General features: G+C 34.4%; 2 protein-coding genes across 3 annotated transcripts; one reads left to right on the plus strand and one right to left on the minus strand.

Annotated features, from left to right (window-relative positions):
• The first annotated feature begins 1,553 nt into the window (after positions 1-1,553).
• On the plus strand, positions 1,554-15,354 carry LOC107045943 (ubiquitin-conjugating enzyme E2-17 kDa). 2 transcript variants are annotated; one of them, XM_015268367.1, is made up of 4 exons: positions 1,554-2,257; positions 5,174-5,254; positions 6,444-6,648; positions 14,726-15,354. In XM_015268367.1, the coding sequence occupies exons 1-4, from the start codon at positions 2,214-2,216 to the stop codon at positions 14,879-14,881; spliced, it is 486 nt and encodes a 161-aa protein (XP_015123853.1). In that variant the 5' UTR covers positions 1,554-2,213; the 3' UTR covers positions 14,882-15,354. The 2 variants fall into 2 exon arrangements, with proteins under 2 accessions (XP_015123853.1, XP_015123854.1); XM_015268368.1 differs by lacking the exon at positions 14,726-15,354 and adding an exon at positions 10,869-11,414.
• Positions 15,355-16,909: 1,555 nt separating this feature from the next.
• On the minus strand, positions 16,910-21,883 carry LOC107045945 (inhibitor of growth protein 1). The gene is made up of 3 exons (XM_015268369.1): positions 21,591-21,883; positions 21,232-21,435; positions 16,910-19,433 (listed from the first exon to the last, which is right to left on the minus strand). Exons 1-3 carry the CDS (start codon positions 21,724-21,726, stop codon positions 18,859-18,861), a joined length of 915 nt encoding a protein of 304 aa, XP_015123855.1. The 5' UTR covers positions 21,727-21,883; the 3' UTR covers positions 16,910-18,858.
• Positions 21,884-23,345: the final 1,462 nt, after the last annotated feature.

Here is a 23,345-nt window from a genome sequence, read left to right on the forward strand (position 1 = left end):
CAAGTAAAAAATACCAACGGTATTTTACCAAGTTTTCGACATGTAAAAAAACCAATAATTTAATTTGAAGAGGTTTTAGACCTTGTGACCGCGTGTGCGCGTGATTGAGAACAACTCAGTTGTTCTGGCGCGAGAAAAACCCCATTGATAGAGTTGCAAGGGTCATGCCTCACAAGGGTCAAACATCGCAATGGTCAAACCTCGCGAGGATCAAACATCGCAAGGGTTATACCTCGCGAGGGTTAAACGTTATAACGGTTAAACAACAGAGGTAGGCAGAGGACAATCTCAAAGGTCAAACGACAACAAGCGGCAACCGAGGAGGCAGGAAAGACAATCACAAGGGTCTAACGGTTATGAGGGTCAAACAAAAGGAGCAGGAACGAAAATCATCAAGGGTCTAATGGGAGACATGATCCTTGTGAGGTATAACCCTTGCGACCTCTGAACCTTGCAACGTTGACCCCTTGTGAGGTATGACCGTTGTGACGTTTGACCCTCACGAGGCAGAATCCTTGCGAGATTATGACCTGTGCCACATTTGACCCTCGTGACGTTTGACCCTCGCAAGGTACAACCCTTGTGAAATTCAGTCACGAGGGTTACTGCACTGATAGTCGGGTGAAGGGGTTTTCTACCAGTTATTTACCTTTTTCCCCTAGAGGTAAATTACCAATATTCTACTAAGTACCCTAGACAACTCCGATTTTCAGTGAACGACCGACCCTGCGTAGCTAGAGATGCGAAATGACCGTTATTTTGTGATTGTGTCATATGACTAAAAAATGACGGTCTTGTGACGGTCATGTGACGTCCCGAAATTTCTAATGGCAAATGACGGTCACATGTGACCGTCACAAAGAATTTTTGACCGTCAAATGAGTAAAATAGTAATTTCCGTTACCAAACCATCTATATAGATGCAAAATGACCGTCATAAATATATTGCTTTTGTGACGGTCATATAATTTCTACATAATTGGCATCGTTTATTCGTTCAATTTATTATTGATTATCAATTATTGTTTATTATAAGGTTCTTATGGAAGGCTCGAAATGTATGTGTACAACTGTACAACAGCTTTTTTTAATTATAAAATTATGAAACATGTGCTTACATATATTTTTGCATACTCATGAGAGAATGATTACACTTTTCATCTTTGGAACAAAATAAACGAAGTCAAGAGTTCTAGATGCTAAAGTAAGTAAACAAAGTCAAGAGTTCTAGTAAATTAAAAAAAAAATAGATGAACAAAAAAGTGTTTCATCTATACAAAATGACCGTCACAGTTTTTCGGCCCATGTGACCGTCATGGAAAAATTTTTGTGACCGGACCGGCGGTCATTGGGGCCTCGTCATGTGACCGTCAATGACGGTCACTGACGCCTTCGCATCTCTATTCGGAACGTCAAAGTGGCGCCCCCTGCCGTCGATTTCCCCTCGATCTGATTGGCTAAAACTGCAGTGACGTCAATGAGAACGGAAATAACCCCCATTGATTCCCCTCTGTCACACCCGTGGTTTTGTGCTCAGCTGGTTTCTCCTTACGTTCATAGTCGTTTTGGCAGGAGTCTTGCTGGTGTGCGGCAAAGGCAAGAAGCAAAATTTCGTCGTCGTGTGAATGTGTATGCGTGTAGTGTCCTCACTCACCCAGAGTTCGCTCGTGGAACGTCATAATACGCATTCTCAGTTGGTGTTACGGGTGTGGGAGTCAAGAACAAAGATATCAAAGTTGAAATATCAATACACCAACGGCAAAAATCAAATTGATAAACCTAGTTTCGGTTAATTTGTATCCTTCCCCATTAATCACGGAAGCTGATAAAGTTGGGAGTACGCGTAACGGTATTGTGCAAAGAGGGCGGCCTTCGGTGCTGACAAAAGGCCCCGTGGAGGTGAGATTTTTCATACGCAGCTAGCGGAGTTGAGGAAACAGTTTCAGATCCACCGAGTGCTGGACACCCACATCCACAGTGGATTGAGTGATCATTGTAATTGTTTCAATATTCGCAATTGACTCGAGTAAAGTTTGTTATTTTTTTTTTGTGATATCGAGTACTGATTTGGAGCACGGAACAAGGGAGTGAGAGAGATAAAGAGGATAGGCTCAAGTGCAGACGTGTGCGAGTTGTTGCCTTGGAGGTCATCGGGAATAAATTTTTATTTTTTATTCGAGTGACGGTTCGGCACATCACAAGGAACAACTGAGATGTCTACACCAGCGAGACGAAGACTCATGAGGGACTTCAAGAGGTATTTACACTTTTTGAGTGACACTTTAAATTGTTGATGGGCTGGGAGGGGAGAGTGCATGAACGAGGTTCATGGATTCGCATTGTTACTCGGAGAAAGTGAACACACACAGTTGATTATTCATTCGCATATGTTTGGGGTTTCTCTGGGCAACTCTCGAACGTCATCCTCAGCATCATCATCGTCATGCCAGGGGTTATTATTAGATTTCAAGTATAACGCCATCTCAACACTTTATTTATATTTATCTGGTTGGTGTTGCTGCTGCTTGGGTGCCTTCTGTTTGACTCGGGGAATATTAAATGAGGGCTTGAATGAAACGATCGATTATCGTGGTGACATTGGCGGTGGGCAAAAAATAATGGAATGGCTAAAATGGTGCACAACGCTGGCACTACGGTTTCATGAGATTATTGCATGAGTCATGTGCTCATGTTTCTCTGAGTTACAGCGAATGACTTGGGGGGGATCACTTGGGGAAAATTGGACGAGGGATTTCAAGGTTTCAGGGGTTCAAGGATTCTGATGTTTTTGGAGGTTTCGTGACATCTTCGGGAAGCTATTGGGGAGGGCAGGGTAAAATGGACACTTTAGACTTTTTAAAAATTATTCATAACTCAGACACAAATGTATCAATAGAGCTCAGTTTAGGCTCATCACAAAGGGAAAGGATTGTTCTTTGTATTAAAAAAAAAAAAACATTGAATTTCATCAACATTTCAACCCGTCACTAATATTTTTAAAAAAGTCAAAAGTGTCTATTTTACCCCAACCTCCCCTAGTGTTTTGAAGAACTTCGAAGAATTTTATGGAATTCCACAGGATTCGGAACTTTTTTTTGGGATTTCAAGGAATTTCTGGGGGTGTAAGCGATTTCATGAAATCTTTTTAAATTCTTTGATATTTCAAAGGTTTTCAGAGGATTCCGTCGTATTTTAAGGAATTTCAAAGGATTTTGGACCATTCTATAGAATTTCAAAGGATTTCGAAAAATTGTAAGCGATTCCATGAAATCTTAATAAATTCTTTAATATTTCAAAGGTTTTCAAAGGATTTCGTAGTATTTTAAAGAATTTCAAAGGATTTTGGACCATTCTATAGAATTCCAAAGGATTTCGAAAAATTGTTGTAAGCGATTTCATGAAATCTTTATAAATTCCCTAATATTTCAAAGGATTTCGTAGTATTTCAAAGAATTTCAAAGGATTTTGGACCATTCTGTAGAATTTCAAAGGATTTCGAAAAATTGTTGTAAGCGATTCCATGAAATCTCTATAAATTCTTTAATATTTCAAAGGTTTTCAAAGGATTTCGTAGTATTTCAAAGAATTTCAAAAAGGATTCTGGACCATTCTATAGAATTTCAAAGGATTTCGAAAAATTGTTGTAAGCGATTTCATGAAATCTTTATAAATTCCCTAATATTTCAAAGGATTTCGTAGTATTTCAAAGAATTTCAAAGGATTTTGGACCATTCTATAGAATTTCAAAGGATTTCGAAAAATTGTTGTAAGCGATTCCATGAAATCTTTATAAATTCTTTAATATTTCAAAGGTTTTCAAAGGATTTCGTAGTATTTCAAAGAATTTCAAAAAGCATTTAGGACCATTCTATAGAATTTCAAAGGATTTCGAAAAATTGTAAGCGATTCCATGAAATCTTTATAAATTCTTTAATATTTCAAAGGTTTTCAAAGGATTTCGTAGTATTTTAAAGAATTTCAAAGGATTTAGGACCATTCTATAGAATTTCAAAGGATTTCGAAAAATTGTTGTAAGCGATTTCATGAAATCTTTATAAATTCCCTAATATTTCAAAGGATTTCGTAGTATTTCAAAGAATTTCAAAGGATTTTGGACCATTCTATAGAATTTCAAAGGATTTCGAAAAATTGTTGTAAGCGATTCCATGAAATCTCTATAAATTCTTTAATATTTCAAAGGTTTTCAAAGGATTTCGTAGTATTTCAAAGAATTTCAAAAAGGATTCTGGACCATTCTATAGAATTTCAAGGGATGTAGAACAATTGTTGTAAGCGATTTCATGAAATCTTTATAAATTCCCTAATATTTCAAAGGATTTCGTAGTATTTCATAGAATTTCAAAGGATTTTGGACCATTCTATAGAATTTCGAAGGATGTAGAAAAATTGTTGTAAGCGATTTCATGAAATCTTTATATATTCCCTAATATTTCAAAGGATTTCGTAGTATTTCATAGAATTTCAAAGGATTTTGGACCATTCTATAGAATTTCAGAGGATTTCGAAAAATTGTTGTAAGCGATTCCATGAAATCTTTATAAATTCTTTAATATTTCAAAGGTTTTCAAAGGATTTCGTAGTATTTCAAAGAATTTCAAAAAGGATTTTGGACCATTCTATAGAATTTCGAAGGATGTAGAAAAATTGTTGTAAGCGATTTCATGAAATCTTTATAAATTCCTTAATATTTCAATGGTTCTCAGAGGATTTTATATTTTTAAAAAACTTCAAAAGATTTGAAGCGTTCACAGGAGCATTCACAGGATTCTGAAATATTTGTTGGGGTTGCAAGGGGTTTCATGAAATCTTCATAAATTCTCTAATATTTCAAAGGTTTTCAGAGAATTCTATAGTATTTTAAAGAATTTCGCAGGATTTTAAGCGTTACCTGACCGTCCTCGTGACGTCATGACCGAAAAATTGGCCTCGAAAGCTGAACCTCGACTGATTTTCAATCAATTAGCATAAGACATCTAGACAATATTTCTCCATAATTTTCGTCGTTTAGCTATCCACATGTTACGAGAAATGTGTGAATAGGGGAATTAAGAAGAACTGAGCTTCATTCAAGTTCTCTATTGTTTGATAATATATCTATCTCGTACTTAATTACAGTTATATCCATGTACATTCGTATTTAATTGCTGTATAGATTACAAGAGGACCCACCAACTGGTGTCTCCGGTGCTCCCACTGACAATAATATCATGATATGGAATGCCGTTATTTTCGGGTGAGTGCAACTCTTTTCTAGACATTTAACGGCTGAAATTTCGACCAAAGAAAAGTCTTTCTTGGTTTACACCTCTACGTGGAAAAAAAATCACACGAGAAATTACCGTACAATCTAGGTAATGGGAGAGTGAAATTGTACTCGAGGAATTTTTATTTGTAATCAAAGAGAAATGTGAGGCGAAGGCAGGAATCGACAAAGATAGCCTATTAGATTGATAGTAATTTAGAACGTTCTTAATGAATATCGAAGCGAGTAATATTATTCACCTCTTTGTGCGTTGAAAATATTCTTTAGAGCTATTTTTAACATTAATTAATATAGTAATAATTTTCAGAACATTCTTAATTTCTTTAGAATTGTCATTTTTTATTTACCTCAGCCTTTCGGTAATTCAGTAAAATTTAGTGCAAACCAATCAAATTTAGTAGTTTTTGCTTCCGAATGGAAGCCTTGTTTTTGAGCGATTCTTCGATTTTCTAATTTCGAGTGCAACTGGTCTAGAATGTTATGAAACGTGAAGAAATGGTGTTTTTAGGGTCATGTCTGGATGTATGTATCCGACAATTTGGGTTTTGGTGATTAATTTTTCGAAAATTCAACAGAAATACGGTGAAATTTGTAGATGAAAATCTGGAATTTTGGCGCATTGTAGCTATTATTGAGCTCAACTTTGACGCGCAGTTTCAGCCCGATCGGTCCAGTAGTTCCTGAGATATAACAACTTCTTTAAATTTCGTTTTTCCTCAATGTCACATGCCTTCTGTCGGATAGGCTCGAACCCCTGCTTTTTATTTTTGAAAAGATCATCTTCAGTGATCGTTGTCAATCCTTCTCAGAATATGTATGAACGTTATACATAAAAAAAATTATGTACGGAATAAATTATCTTCATAAATTTATTTTCGACGAATATTACAAGAAATGTTATTGTCGACCTCTAGGGAATGTAGAAATTTTGGCCTTGGTAATATAATTTCTCTTAAACAAACAGGAAAAACTTTGGGCTGTGTCGTTTAAAAGTACAAGATAGGCCAATAAATATTGCCGCATTTTCAGCGTTTCAATTTTTATGACACACCGTTCAGTAATTTCTACTAAATTTCTCTTGGAATTTTTGTGATTTTTTTTCTCCACGTGAAATTATAAATTATGTATAACGTTTCATTGGTTGTGTATGCTTTTACAGACCTCACGACACACCCTTCGAGGACGGTACCTTCAAGCTTACTATAGAGTTCACAGAAGAGTATCCAAATAAACCACCCACAGTTCGATTTGTTAGTAAAATGTTCCACCCGAATGTTTACGCAGACGGTGGCATCTGCCTTGATATCTTGCAGAATCGTTGGAGTCCAACTTACGACGTCTCTGCTATACTCACATCAATCCAGGTAATATATATTCTATATGGGTAGTTCATGTTGAATCAGTCGACCCCTGACCCTCATCCCCGAATAATAAAGGGGATTTTTGTAATAAAGGGACCGAAGTATTATCTTTTGGACATTATCTAGATTTTTTTTTCCATCTTCATAATCTGAATATCACAACTTCCATTAGAGTTTACATCATGCAGGAGTCCCATAAAATTATGATTGTACAATCAAAAAAGTAGAAGGAAAAATTGAACATTTTCAATGAGCTTTTTGAATAAAGATTGGGAAATAACTCCGATAGCCACTGGCTATTGTGACAAATGATGACTTATCAGCCATTTGATACAGTAAATTATCAATTTGCAATTTACTCTCTAATATTGGGTTTATTTCCCAACATTATTGGAAAATAATCTTTGAAAATCTTGAGAAGTTTTCAACGTTTTTTTGATTGTATGAACATAATTTTTGGAGACTCCAGGGCTATGCAAATCTTGATGGCAACTGGAGAACATTTCACATTATCGAAATAAGCCGAAACAACCGAGATCACGTTCGAAAGATCACGCACGTGAGCCTTAAAACAATATCTCCTGATTTTTTTTTAGAATTCATCTTTAGCCGGGGTTGGAGATATGATTTTCCGTGTTTTTCGAGACTTTTCCTTAGCATAATTCGCGTTCCAATAACTATTTTATGTTTTCAAACACCAGAAAGTTTCATTTTTCTGCCGCTTTGAAGATTTTTTCGGATGAAATTCTTGTTTTGAGGCCTGAAACGGTGAATTTTCAACAGAAAAAAAGTAGAGAAAATATGATTTTTCCAATTACGTCACATTTTTTTCATTCATTTTCTTCTCATGCATTCTTACATCTGAAACAAGTATTTTGAGCTGTACCAGAAGTTGAGCAAAGTCCTAAATCCATTTTATTTTAACATTGGTTTTTGGAATTTCCCATTTTTCGTTGAGAATCCTTACAAAGTCTCTAAATAATGTTGATTGTTACAGTCACCTTGTAAATGCCACAACGAAGTGTTATATTTTTATCATATTCTCTGCTGAACAGATTTATGCCCGTAAGATTGGAATTTGCGCTGTTCAATTCTACGAAAGATTCATTCAAACACTAAGAGAGAAATGTTGAAAATTTGGAAAAAATCTATTTCTATAAAGCCTCGTAGTTTTTTTTCCGTTCAAGTTTTTATTAGAAAAAATGAAATGGTGTTTTCAAGTGCTGACCTCATACTCCACCAGGAGAACAAATATAATAAAAAAACGTGTGTGTTTATATTTTACTGTATATTATATATTATATATTATATATTATATATTATATATTATATATTATATATTATATATTATATATTATATATTATATATTTTACGAATGAAAAATGTTGATTTCTTAATGGAATGAAGTAACGTGAGTGCAAAGACACTAACAACTGATATGAAAATCTTTCCCCTAATCTACACCAAACGCAGAACTGAGATTTCTACTCGGCCAATAGTACCCAGAAGCCTCTGAACATAATTACTGTGTTGGATAAACACCACGGGGTGCACTTATGTAGGTATGATAATTAAGAGATGAGTAACCCCGGTGTAGCCGCAAACCGTTAAATAATTAGTGTTTGAAAGTATAATCACCATTATCGAAAGACAATAAATATTCCCAACTCATTTTCAGGGATGGCCATCAATGATACGATTCTTCAATATTAAAAGAATTTCCGACTTATACTGATTAAGGTTTAAATCACTAGCGAAGCGATAAACTGGTTTGAGTCGACTTAACTCTTCACAGAGTTTTTGAGGAATATCTTCGAAACTAAGAGAAATAGTGAATTTTTCATTACCACCATTTTTATAGCCCTCAATTCGCTCTACAAAAAATGTTTGCAATCTCTCTTAGGTTATGAGATATTCATTAAGAACTGATTAATAGTCTAAATTCGCTCGACCCGGTGTACCGCTTCGCTACTGAAATATACTCATCGAAATTAAAAAATAGTAAAATAATTGATAATATAAATTTCCAATTGATGATAAATTAAATATTTGACAGCATGGAGCTGTAAATTTCCTATTAAGTAAATAATACTAAATTTTTTAAAAAGGATTTTCGATTAAACTCAATAATTGATTAATAAAATAATTCGGAATTGAAATATTTAAATTCATGATTAATTCAATAATTAAAAATTCGGAAGTGATTTTAGCGAATTGACTACTTCAAAATTTAACGGTAATTATAATTTATGAATATGGCTATCCCTGCTCAATTTAACAACTCGACAAACAAAAAAAATGACAATAAAATAGATTCAGAACGTTGTCCAACTCCTAGTATGGCTTAAAACACTTGTTTCGAATATGTAAATGGATGAAAACGAAATGAAAGACAAAACGTGACGTAATTGGATAAATCCATATTTTCCAACTTTTTTTTCGAAATTTTGTGTTCTAATAAATGTGAGAAAAACGCAAACGCCCGAAAGGAGAACATATCTCTATGACGAGCTGTAGAAAAATTCGACATACAATTTTTTAACCCTTTCAACCCTGTAAAAAAATCTCGGTTAAGGGTCGACCGATTTAACATGAAATACCTCATGTCTCTCTCTCTAACTAACATTTCTTTTATTCATAAATATTCAGTTGAAAACCTTGACTGAACTTTAATTATAATATATAACAGGCATTTGTATTAATCATCATTTCTGAGATTGATTAAAACGAATAACTCTTGAAATAACTCGATGAATGAAAAGTCTGTCATCAATTACTGACGAATCATCAGTCGTCGCCTTAACAGCGGTTGCAATTCAGTAAAGTCTCTGATCAAGTCAGTATTCATATTTTTTATATTTTATTTATCATTTTGTGGTTAATTTTTGTCACTTATTGGACTGAAATAAATGAAAAATACCATCAAGCTGTGCAAACATCTGTTCATGATTGATCTAATCATAACCCAGAATTAAGGGGAGACTACTATGAGTTTTTAAAGTTGGAGTGAGATGTCTCATACGTTAAAGATGGATTACATATGTATAAAAACGAAAAATTGGTGCAAAAAAAATTTCCATTGTTCTTTTACCCCGGCGATTTTTAGTTATAGAGGTTTTTCAAATTGAAAAAACTGGGCAGAATCACATACGAAAATTTCATAGAAAAACCTGGCGAATTAACTAGAGAATTCTATCAGATTTCTATCGAATTTTCTATTAATTTTTGGCCGATTTCATTGAACAATTCTGTGGCTTATCCGCTCTTTTTTCAGTAGAATATTCAATGGAATATTTTCTGTAGAAAAAATTAATAGAATTCGATTTTTCTATGCAATTTATTCTTAAATCTTCCAATTTTTTTTCTTTGATGTTTTTAATGAGAAGAGAAGAAAAGTAGAGTGGAAGAAGCGTAGAAAATTCATGTTGAGGAGTTCCCATAGAAAAAATCTAGAAAGATGAAATTCTACTAATTTTTTTTATAGTGTAGTTTTTATTAGAAATTTTATGGAAAAAACGCAGTAGAACTTAAAAAATTCTTCGATAGAATCGGCCGAAAATTAATAGAAGTTCAATAGAAATTCCATTTTCGATCGAATTCCGTAGGTTTTCCTATGAAATTATTTGCGAATTACTTTTTACAAAACAATTTTTTTCTGAAAAATTGGCGATTAGACAAAAATTTGGAAAGAAGAAAAATTAAAAAATATCAATAATTGAGAGGATTATGATTTTTTTTAAATGGCTAGTTTTTGTTCAAAATTTTTTTTTCGAAATTAGCCTCAATTTACAAAAAAAAATCACAACTTTCTCAATTGTCCATATTTTTCAATTGTTCTTGTTTCAAAATTTTTGTCTAATCGCCATCTGTTCAGATAAAAAATCAGACAAAAATCCCCAGCATCGACTTTTTGTCCTGCTGATTTCTCGTGGATATGCCCATATCCAAATAGGCAATTTCGTTTTGGATTAAATGCTGACATTTTTTTATTTCCCGATTTTTTTTCGATTTAAAACCAATTCAAAGTATTATAAATATTTGTTTTGCACTGATTTCTCGTTTTCACTCATATTACTCATATATAATCGATCTGTAACGCCTGAGACGCCTCACCCCGACAGCCCGAAACTTTGAAAACTCATAAAAGTCTCCCCGTGACTTCATCAAAACCCAGAATGATAAATAAATTGGTAATTGGTATTGTTGACTTGTGTGATTGCAGTCGCTGTTAAGTGATCCGAACCCGAATTCACCTGCCAACTCAATGGCAGCACAACTGTATAAAGAGAATCGACGCGAGTACGAGAAACGAGTGAAGGCTTGTGTCGAGCAAAGTTTTGTGGATTAGTCGCTGATTAATTTGGCATCATCGCGTCAACATCCACCATCAACGTACTACATCATTTGTGAAAGCGATTGTCCAGCCTTACTGAGGAGTTAACGCTAACCGCTTAGCACGTCACTCCCTAAATCAATTAATGAGAATGAAAAATTGAAAAAAAAAAACGATAAAACATTAAACGCATTGGAATAATCAGGCACCAAAGCTCTATGAACTATCATCAGTTGGAAAATTAGGAACAAAATTTTTACCACTCTGTACGATGAATTGTGATGGAAAATTGTGTATTTATTTATTTGATTTTCAACGGATAATGCGGTACGAGGGAGTTTAATGAGAAGGACAGATACGAGGGAAAACCAATAACACGAGACAATTAGTAATTATTAAATTCTAGGGTATAATAAAATAATAATTGTGTAGTTATATTGTGTTATTATTATTCTGTTCTTTTTCAAAACAAATGATTCGTTTGATAGAGGCGAATGTTCTGTACGAGCACAGAGTTGTTATATCTTGAATTCAATTCTGGCACTTGGTATCATACCTAAATTCACCTATACATATATAAATATATATACACATAAAATAATGAGAAAGGAAAAAAAGGAATAAAACGCATGTGATGCGAAAATCATTTTCTTTATTCGTGTTTAATCCTGATTTGAGAATTTTTTCACGTGGATACGTCTATGGGGTCATTTTGGAAAAAAGTCTTTATGCAGTATCGAAAATAGGGGATATCCATAAATTAGTAGCGAAGCGGCGAACGGTTTGAGGCGATTTTGACTAATGGCCAATTTTCAATGAATATCTGGAAATCTGAGGGAGATGGCAAAATTTTGGTATGACCTTTTTTGTAGATCGAATCATAATTGTCCGAAGCATTTAGGTCAGAGGAAAATAGAATAATTCTACTTTCTTAATGTTGCGTTTACTAGGGTTTTCTTCGAACAAAGTTGAGTAGAATTAACAGCTAGAATTATGAGATTGTCTCACATTTTGGACGTTGAGGATAGGAGAATCTGAATGCAAATAGTGAAAATGATGATCGAGTTTTTCACTTTGAACGAATAATATTCATATCCAAATACAAAATTTCTGATATGAATGAAAAGAAGCTGTGAACTCATTATTCCAAATGAAGTTTTAATTTTTAATTTGGTGATGAAAACACGAGATGACAATATTCTAAGCACAGAATTAGACTGATGAGATGAATATCTGGAAATCTGAGGGAGATGGCAAAATTTTTGCATGACCTTTTTTGTAGATCGAATCATAATTGTCCAAAGCATTTAGGTCAGAGGAAAATAGAATAATTCTACTTTCTTAATGTTGCGTTTACTAGGGTTTTCTTCGAACAAAGTTGAGTAGAATTAACAGCTAGAATTATGAGATTGTCTCACATTTTGGACGTTGAGGATAGGAGAATCTGAATGCAAATAGTGAAAATGATGATCGAGTTTTTCACTTTGAACGAATAATATTCATATCCAAATACAAAATTTCTGATATGAATGAAAAGAAGCTGTGACTCATTATTCCAAATGAAGTTTTAATTTTTAATTTGGTGATGAAAACACGAGATGACAATATTCTAAGCACGGAATTATATTGATGAGATGAACAACAGATTAATTGAATTACCGTGTGAACTAACTAAAAATTGATAACAGTGCGGGCACGCACTTTTACCAGAGTTTCAACAAACATCGAATTCCAGAAATTCACACTCTAAAGTGTGTTCTAGAAGGAATTGAATTGNGGACGTTGAGGATAGGAGAATCTGAATGCAAATAGTGAAAATGATGATCGAGTTTTTCACTTTGAACGAATAATATTCATATCCAAATACAAAATTTCTGATATGAATGAAAAGAAGCTGTGAACTCATTATTCCAAATGAAGTTTTAATTTTTAATTTGGTGATGAAAACACGAGATGACAATATTCTAAGCACAGAATTAGACTGATGAGATGAATATCTGGAAATCTGAGGGAGATGGCAAAATTTTTGCATGACCTTTTTTGTAGATCGAATCATAATTGTCCAAAGCATTTAGGTCAGAGGAAAATAGAATAATTCTACTTTCTTAATGTTGCGTTTACTAGGGTTTTCTTCGAACAAAGTTGAGTAGAATTAACAGCTAGAATTATGAGATTGTCTCACATTTTTGACGTTGAGGATAGGAGAATCTGAATGCAATATAGTGAAAATGATGATCGAGTTTTTCACTTTGAACGAATAATATTCATATCCAAATACAAAATTTCTGATATGAATGAAAAGAAGCTGTGACTCATTATTCCAAATGAAGTTTTAATTTTTAATTTGGTGATGAAAACACGAGATGACAATATTCTAAGCACGGAATTATATTGATGAGATGAACAACAGATTAATTGAATTACCGTGTGAACTAACTAAAAATTGATAACAGTGCGGGCACGCACTTTTACCAGAGTTTCAACAAACATCGAATTCCAGAAATTCACACTCTAAAGTGTGTTCTAGAAGGAATTGAATTGTAATTATGATTAAAATCTTATTCAGTGAGCAAATCATTTATTGTAATATGAAAATTTAACAGCTGATAAATTGGGACATTGTGATTCTTATCAGTCGTTTTGCTTTTTGCAATGAGAATGATTATAAACAATTAATTGGAGAAAGGAATATCGAATCTGACAGGAGAAAGGCCATAATGAAAGGGTATCTGTGTAATAATTCGGAGAAACACAGTTGTTTTCTAAAAAAATTCGGAAAAAATTTAAGAAAATTCGGGACGTTTCCAAAAAAATTGAGAAAAATTGATAAAACCAAAGATGAAAGAAACGTGAAGTTGTTTTAAATCGAAATATCTCGAAACTGCCTGACCGCTAATCCTGAATTCTGATTGGTCAATCAGTCACTTGAAGCAGCCGCTGAAACAAATCCCCAGTATTTTCAAATTCTTCAAATGCCAACATTTTTTTCTGCGTCATATTTGTCATTTTTTCGTGTGTGAAGTTTATCTTTATATCAAAACACATATCTAAATTGCGTAGTTGTTGATCATGAGAAAAAAAACATAGTATTTCTGAATTTTTTCAACTCACAAATTATTCTTCACTTCCCAAATTTTAATTTTTTTATATTTATCATACCCAAAAATGATCAATTCTCGCTTCTCAGATTTTCATACATAAATTCTAAACTCTACAAAATTCATGAAAATTCTTCGGTTTCCCAAATAATTTGAGAAAAATCCTTGAAGGTCTACGTTTATCTAGAAAACTGAAATTTCCCGAAGAATTCAAGAAATTTTTTCAGCTTCCTCGGAAATTAATTCATAACCCTCCCCTCATTTTTCAATAATTACAAATTTTAATCAGATTATTTTAAAAAGTAAAAAAAAAAAGAATTAATCGAAGATTAAAAATTATTCATTGATGTTTCACTCTTCGTTCTCTTAACTCTTCAAGTCACTATCAATATTTATAAAACATCTACGACTATATGAAGTTCAATAAATTCGATTTCTTAATTTTGACAACGAATAGATAAGCGTGCACAGGTCTAGTTGATAAAAAAAGAAATGAGGTTTTCAACAGAATTTGGAAAAAATCGGCGATTTTTCGAAATAGAGAAGGAAAAACCGTAGACGTATCCTCGTAATTTACAGCTGTACGGAAAATACAGCGCCCTGCAATTTTTTGATGTTTCTTTTTCTACTTCACTTGATATGTTTCAGTCGTTATTGGACGAGCCAAATCCGAATTCACCGGCGAATTCACTGGCAGCGCAGTTGTACCAGGAGAACAAGAGAGAGTACGAGAAGCGTGTTGCCACTGTTGTCGAGCAGTCCTGGCTAAATTTTCAGGAGAGTCACGTAGACGATGCCCGTTGACATTAGTCCACAATGGCAAAACCTCCAGACGCCATCACTGGAGACATCCAGACGCTTTCAATCTCATTATCACATACGCATGATCCATCCCCATGATCGAAAAATACGTTATCAGAAATGAGGAGATGAAATAAACCAGTCAAATCTGTTCTAGCTGCTCGCCGACGCGTACTAGTTATAGTCCGGATGGCCGTGGTGATCCTGTATCAGTGGCGGTGGTCATGAGACTTTATGAGGGATTTTCATGGTTTTTGGGTTGTTACTTCCGAAAAATCAGACGTTGTGATTGTTGTTAACAAGGCGGAGATGAAACGTTTATAGTTTTCAGTCAAAATCTCTGAACTTCAGGACCACAGAATGACATACAGATTTTTTAAGCAGTTTTTCGAGCTGTACGTCTTCAATTCAGTAGTGAAGTGGTAAACGGAGATGAGTCAACTCATCTCCCAGTTGAGTTTTTGAGGAATATTTCCGAATCTAAGGAGGATAGCGAAATTTTCGTAATTACAATTTTTGTAGCACTCAATCAGCTCCACAAAAAAGGTTATAACAAAAATTTTGCTATCTCCCTTAGATTCCGAGATAGTTAAAATTGACTTATCTCTTTTTACCACTTCGCTACTGAATTATATCGAGAAACTCGTGGCTCGTGGCTTGAAAATTTTCAAGAGCAAAATGTCTTGCACTGAGCGATCGTGAAAGTTTATAATGTGTTCTAGATGAAAAAGTGGAAAAAATCGAAGATTCGAGATTTTTGGAAGATTCTAAAAGCTCAAAATCTACAAAAACGTCTAAATACCTCAATTTTCGACCGATTATGTTTAATTTTCACTGAAATTTCAGGAAATATTGCCACTGAAAAATAAAATATTCCACTGATTTTCGATCCGAATGATCTGAAAATCAATAAAATACTTGATTTTTCAGTTAAATTATTCCGTAAAAATTCAGGGAAAAATTGAAAATTTGTCATATTGTTGCAAAATATTCATGTTCCATTGAAATCTTAATCAAGTTGTGAAATTTCATTTTCACTCCCACTGAAAACTCATTAATTTTCTTGAATTCTACCTAAAACTTGAAATTTCATAACCATTTTTCCCCTAAATCCGATTCAATGTCACTCTGCAGAGAATTACTATCGTATTTTCCATGAAATTTAACAAAATTTCTAAGAATGTACAACAAAGTTGAAGCGGAAATTTTGACTCCAAATTCCTCACCCTCAAAACTGCGCAAAAAATGTCTGTAATTTCTCTTAGAATATTGTATGAGTCAAAAAGGGGCGGAAGGGAATTATGACAGCCATAATAAATATCTCATCATGTGCATTTCTGCTTGTGCTATCTTGAAATCAAAAGGAGATACGTCGAATTCACAAAAGCCACAAAATTCCTTTACTAGATTGTGTAGAGTTCATGATGATAATTGTCTCTTCAATCTCTCCTAGTTTCATTGCAAGACCAATTAAAACAATTGAATCGTTAATAACAATTGCAACGACATTTACGAGGGATTTGCGACGCAAAAAATATGGAAACCTTACACGAAATTTCCTGAACACTGACACCGATGCAGAATCACCATAGGCGCAAGGCCTAGTAAGAAAACAATGAAACGAACACAGTTCCAAAATTAGCTTCTGATTCAGAGCAGAATCAACATTAATCCTCTGCCCTGTCATTAAAACTCATGTGATGATTACTTATAAGTATATTATGATATTAATTTTGTGTATTCACTTATTTCGTTGCGCGTAGAATTGAGGTATAACTTGCGAATTATAAAATAGAGAGTGTGAGGTGACTTAATAAAATGATTATACACAATAATAATAAAATTCAATGGATTTAGGCAAAAGTTGGAAATAATGTTACGGAGTATGACCGATTTGGATTTATTCTACTTGTAAAGAAGAAATAAATAGGAATATTGCAATCCCGCGATACTATTTCTCTCATTTTCCATAATTTTCTTTTCTAAAGCTTAAGGTCTAGAATTATGTACGATAACGAAATAAATCTCAAATTACGTTTCATTAGGAAATTAAACCAACATCTTTATTGAATTAATTAAAAAAAACTAGTATGTTAATCAAGTTATGAATCTGTTAAAATACATGTAATGCTTATTTACAATCGGGATATTTTAAATGTCACATGACATCCTCCTCCTTGAACTCTCCATATGTTCAATTGAAAATGTAAAATAATACTGCCACTGTGAGGCTGTGAGACAACTAGGTTGTCAGAATTTTTTTAAATCATTCACTGGGAGAAAAAATGAGCTAATATCACAGAAGGAATTTCTTGAGCTATGAAAATCGCATAAATACCATAAATAATTCTTTTACTATTTTCATTCATTTCCTTGTCTCCTGACACGATAAGACACCATCTGTTGAGTCAAGAAATTCTCATTTCATCGTGAAGTGGTCGTGCTAAAGTCATGAACACTCCACAGAACTCGTAGATGGCCTGTCTTATTTTACAGAATTCTAGGCCCAAAACGTTTATCATCAAAAGATGATATTGTTGGCTCCAGAAATTTGCTTTGTGATTTTAGTCCATTCATCTCTCAGTGTATAAATTATTATTATTTTCGAGTGGGTAATCACTCCGAAGCAATTTGTACAGGATTTCAAGATTCAATATTTCAAGGATTTTGAAATAATCTTTGAGATTTCATGAAATCCTGAGAAATCCTCAAAAATTCAAAGGATTTTAAAGACACTCTGAGAAACTCCATATACTTTCAAGAAATTGGGCAATTCCATGATCTAAACCGATTAAATTTTGCTGAGAATTTCAAAGATGTCGCGAAATTCAGTAGTGAAGCGGTAAAATGGTTCAATTAGATTTTGATCATTAGTCTTTTTAATAAGTATCTCGGAATCTAAGCCAGATAGCGAAATTTTTGTTATAACCTTTTTTGTAGGACAGATTAAGATCTATAAAAAAGGTTTCTACGAAAGTTTCGCTATCTCGCTTAGATTCGGAGATATTTTTCGAAAACTCAGGTGAAAGTGAAATTCGAAAGTTGCAGGGAGAATTATTAGGGGGAATTATTTTTTATACTTAAAAAATCTTTAAAATAAGCCCCTTACCAGGATTTTCAATGGATTGTCTTGAATTTTGGTTTCTAAACACATAATATAATGACGAAAAAACAATGACATTTAAAAAAAATGTCAATTTTCCATTTTTTCGATTTTTTTTCTCAGAATTGGGGGAGATAATCACATTCTAATATGGTGCAAATTGAAGGCTATGACGCACCAATGAACCACAATTAAAAAAAATATTAATATGGCAGTTTTGCAAAAGAAAGGATCAAAATTTTTTAAAGAATTATAATTTATTGGTGTATCACGGGCTTCAGTTTGTATAATACTAAAATCTGATTGTCTCTACCATTTCTGAGCAAAAAATGGAAATAATCAAAAACTTTGAATTTTCGAAAAAGTTCATTTTTTTTTTCGTCACTATATTATGTGTGTGGAAACCAAAATCCAACTCAATCCATCGAAAATCCTGGTAAGATGGTTATTTGAAAGATTTTATGCCTGTACAGCCACATGTCATCAATAAAAAAAAATTAAAACTCTATTTTCTCTCATTTTTTGAGTAAAAAAATGGACTTCTCTACTGAATTCGTGAATTTCTTCACAAAGCTTCTGAAATTGAAAGGCATTTCACGATATTTCAAAGAATGTCATTCAATAATCCACAGGATTTCATGGAACCCCAGCTACTTCAACGGCTTTCATTCAATATTTTACATAATTTCACGGGATTTCAATACCATTTACACCCCAAATTTCACGAGTGATTACCCCTCGATTATTTTCTAGTGCTTTTCAACAAGAGTGATGTTTCTTCTCCTCTGGAATGGACACCGAATGGCCAATTATTCCTCGAAATATCCTGTTCACCTAAACCATTTTCTTAAATGATTTCTCAACGATTCTGTCCCTGCTACGATTTCTCCTCCTTCTCCTTGTTGTAGCGTTCCAACTCCTTCAGAAATTGGGCCTTGGGTTTCATGACATTTGGTCTGTCGCCTCGGCACTTCGGGCAGAACCATTTGCCCTTTGGTTTTGTACTCAAGGAGACACAGGAGAAGTGGAACCACTCGATGGGGCAGAGATCATTGTCACAGAGGATCATCTCGCCGTACGATATCTGGTCGCAGAGGCAGTAGGTCGGCTCGTCTGGGTCCACCTGGATGTCGTCGTCTATGGGAGGTGGCGTGTCCTCTCGCTGCTGATTCTGCTGATTGCCCTGACGAGACTTTCGTTTCTTCTTCTTGCCAGCTGCTGCTGCTGTCGTCTTCTTCTGATTGCCATTGCTCGTATTCGATAAGCCGGTCGAGCGATTTTCTGACATCACCATCATGTCTATTCCACTGGAGTCTGCGAGATTGTCCGTACGAGTTCTTCTCGCACGTTTTGGCTGACGTTCCACGATGTTGGAGTTGCCTGTCGTTGTGGAGTTGGTGGTGGCTGTGGCCTCACGATTCGTATCGTTGTTCTCCTGCTCTTTTCCGAAATCTGGGGAGGGGAAGACAGTTGATCTTGTGAATTTATTGTTGAATATTTTAAGGATGTTCGACACCCTTTCAGCCAAAATTGACGTTGTTCTCATTTTTCTGGCAAATTATCGATGGGAGTGACGTGAAAAAATATAACGATTTTGTGGTTTGTCATTCTTTAATGGCTCACGAAGTTGCGTAGTGGTGCGATAATTTTCATGCGTTTTTTCTACAGTTTTGTGATTCTTTTTAAAAGTTTAGAGAAAACGCAGGAAAATTTCGCACCACCTTAAAATTTCGTCAGTCATTAAATAATGACAAAACGCAAAAATGTTATATTTTTTCAGGTCAATTCTATCATAAGTTTGCCAGAAACATTAAAAAAACGCGAATTTTAGCAGAAAGGGTGTAGAATATCCTTAAGGCCCGGGTGTACTATCCTTCGAACGTTATCTAGATTTTTTCATCTTTCGTAATCCAAAATTGTCAATTGAGTGGTACCTCATGTAGAAATTCCCAAAAAATTATGATAGTGATAAACAAAATAGAAAAATTTCTGAACTTTTGCAAAGAGCGTTTTTAATTGAGATTCTGAATGAGTTGAAAAAAGTGGAAATTACAAATATCTGATTCGCTGTAGCAAATTATCTATTAGCTGTCATTTTCCGTGGTGGATAACAAAACACCAACTCCTCATCAGCTAGGTGACAGCTAGGTATCTCAATTTTTAAAACAGTGGTGTGTAGTCATCTGCTATTTTTATGTGATAAAAGTGTGATTAAAAAATTCTCCAAAATATTACAACTTTTTTCAAAGAGCCTTTTCCGTAATAAATGTCTCTGTGCAGTGTGGGAAAAGATTTACGAAATCAGTCTTCCCCCTGCATGATATTGGGTGACAGGCCGCCATTTGTCACCGTAAATCAGATACATTTTTCAATTTCTTCTTGTTCAACTTATTCTGAATATACATTAAAAATGCTCGTTGAAAAAATTAAGAATTTTTGCTACGTTTTTTTGATTATTCATTCGTAATTTTTCAAAACTTCTGCACGATGCAGGACTTAACTGACAATTTCAGAGGAAGAAAGATGAAAAAAAAACATCGAGATAACGTTCGAAAGATAGTACACCCGGGCCTTAACACAACAATTTATCTGGGTTAATATGTTCTGTGTTTTTTATTCAATTTTTGGCTAACGTTAAGGCCCGGAGGGATTATTTTACGAACGTTATCTCGATTGTTTTTCCATCTTCATAATGTAAAATATATCGCTATTTCCATTGGATTTTACATCACGCAGGAGTCCCTAAAAATTATGATTGTACAATCAAAAAAAGGAGATAAACAAACTGAACATTTTCAAAGAGCGTTTTTAATCAAGATTAAGAAATAAGTCCGATAGAGAGGAAATAGTGAATGGATAGTTCATCATGGTAGCTAACGGCCTGACAGCCATTGACTTCTGTGACAAATGACGACCTAACAGTCATTAGATACATCAAATTATTAATTTGCAATTTCCTCCCTATTGGGTTTATTTCCCAATATTATTCAAAAATGCTCTTTTGAAAATGTTTAGCTTTTTTCCAACATTTTTTTCTAATTATTCGTTTTCAGATCGATATAATCGATCTTCAACGTACGAAAAGTCTCACTCCAATAACCCACGACTTTTAAAACTCATAATAGTCTCCCCTTAATGTTATCAATAAAATGCTGTGTCAGTGTTGAACTACACCGACGAAATAATAAAAAACAACCCAGAAAAATTGATTTCACTCCAACCAATAATGCAATAATGATCTGATAGTTACCTAAATTACGATAATCAAGGTCCAATTGACGAGTTTTATTCTCGATAAGATCCTGAATCTGCTGGACAATTTGGAGCTTCTCATCTCCAATTTCCTGAGCTGCTATGAGTGACTGCTGGACTCTCAGCAGTGCTCGTCGACGTTGCGTCACATCGGTGTCAACTTTGAGGTGCTCCTGCTGTTGGTCGACATCCCTGAGGTATGCTGAAGAGTACAACGAAGGATTGGTGAATGAAAATATAACGAAAACTTGAAATCAGAGGATCAGGACGTCCAATTCGCTGGATGTGATCAGAATAAAGTACTCGGATTTGTCGTGGCTCTCGCTGGGAAAGAACGATTTTATGAATAAAACTTACTCTGACATGTGGCGTCCAGCTCACGTAAACGAGACACATATCTTTGAACGTCGTTTGGAAGATTTTCAACGCAATCCAGGTAATTCTCGATGTATGTGGCTGAGTAGAGTGCCTCAACGACTGCTTGATTCAACATATTTGAGGTTCAATTGACGATTTTTTCACTGAGAGTTATTTTTCATCGTTCACACAGGATTATTGGTGATGTTCAAGTCCAGTGCCATTGAAGTTTTTCGATATTTATATCGTTACACACAGTTTTTGGTTCAGGACAAAACAAGATACGAAAAATACGAAAGCATTCTGGGATTTTGAAAAGAATAGAGGCGAAACTCGGGGGTAAATTTGTGTGATGAGGCGGGGAATGTCAACGTGCTGCCATCTACAGATGCAAATGCGTCACTGGTAGAGATGCAAATGCATCACATGACCCGTCATATGACGGTCATGTGACCGGCAATGACGGTCATGTGACCGGCATTGACGGTCACATCGCGAGGCGTTAATACGGCTGTCACAATTCCCCCTCCCCCTTCGTGACCGTCACAACTTGTCAAGAAAAAATGACGGTCATTTTTCATCTATATAGATAAAACTTAATGTTTTTCTCGGTCAATTTTGAGTTGAATTCCTTTTGTATTGGCCTAATCCGGATTTTGAAATGGAAATCACAATTTTTTTCCATCCATATAGATGAAACTATTTTGTTTTATTCATGACCGTCACAAATTGGAAATTAGTTATGACCGTCATTATGCAACTATATAGATGGTTTGACAACAATTTGTGACAATCATTTGTAGTTGAAAAATTTGTGCGTCACATGACCGTCACAAGACCGTCATTTTTTGGTCATATGACGTGATCTAAAAAATGACGATCATTTTGCATCTCTAGTCACTGGTCCGTCATATAATGGTCATGTGACCGTCACATTTTCAAAGAAACAATGACGGTCATTTTTCATCTACAGCATTTTTTATCAATTTTCATGTGAATTCATTTTGTATTAGCCTAATGTGTTCATAGAAATAAAAAAAAAATACTTTTTACCAATCCACTCCATGATTAACTCTCATGGATACTATTTGCTACCCATAATAGACTACAATCGTTTAAAGAAGTTTGTAAAGAACGTGAAGTTGCATCCTGTATAAGTCTAGATATGGAATGCAACTTCACGTTCTTTACGAACTTCTTTTGACGATTGTACATCCCAGCAAACAATATGTCGACAATGTGTCGACAAAAAAAGGAAGTCTATAAAGAACGTGAAGTTGCATCCTGTGGAAGTCTACATGGGACGCAACTTCGCGTTCTTTACGAACTTCTTTCGACGATTGTACATCCCAGCAAACAATATGTCGAAAATGTGTCAACAAATTACCGACAAAAAAAGGAAATTTATTAAGAACGTGAAGTTGCATCCTGTATAAGTCTAGATATGGAATGCAACTTAGCGTTCTTTACGAACTTCTTTTGACGATTGTACATCCCAGCAAACAATATGTCGAAAATGTGTCGACAAATTGCCGACAAAAAAAGGAAGTTTATTAAGAACGTGAAGTTGCATCCTGTATAAGTCTAGATATGGAATGCAACTTCACGTTCTTTACGAACGTCTTTTGACGATTGTACATCCCAGCAAACAATATGTCGACAATGTGTCGACAAATTGCCGACAAAAAAGGAAGTCTATAAAGAACGTGAAGTTGGATCCTGTGCAAGTCTACATGTCCCGTTAAATTTTAGATA

The sequence above is a fragment of the Diachasma alloeum genome, unplaced genomic scaffold (genome assembly GCF_001412515.2).
Source record: "Diachasma alloeum isolate Michigan unplaced genomic scaffold, Dall2.0 Dall_scaffold_01136, whole genome shotgun sequence".
NCBI lineage: Eukaryota > Metazoa > Arthropoda > Insecta > Hymenoptera > Braconidae > Diachasma > Diachasma alloeum.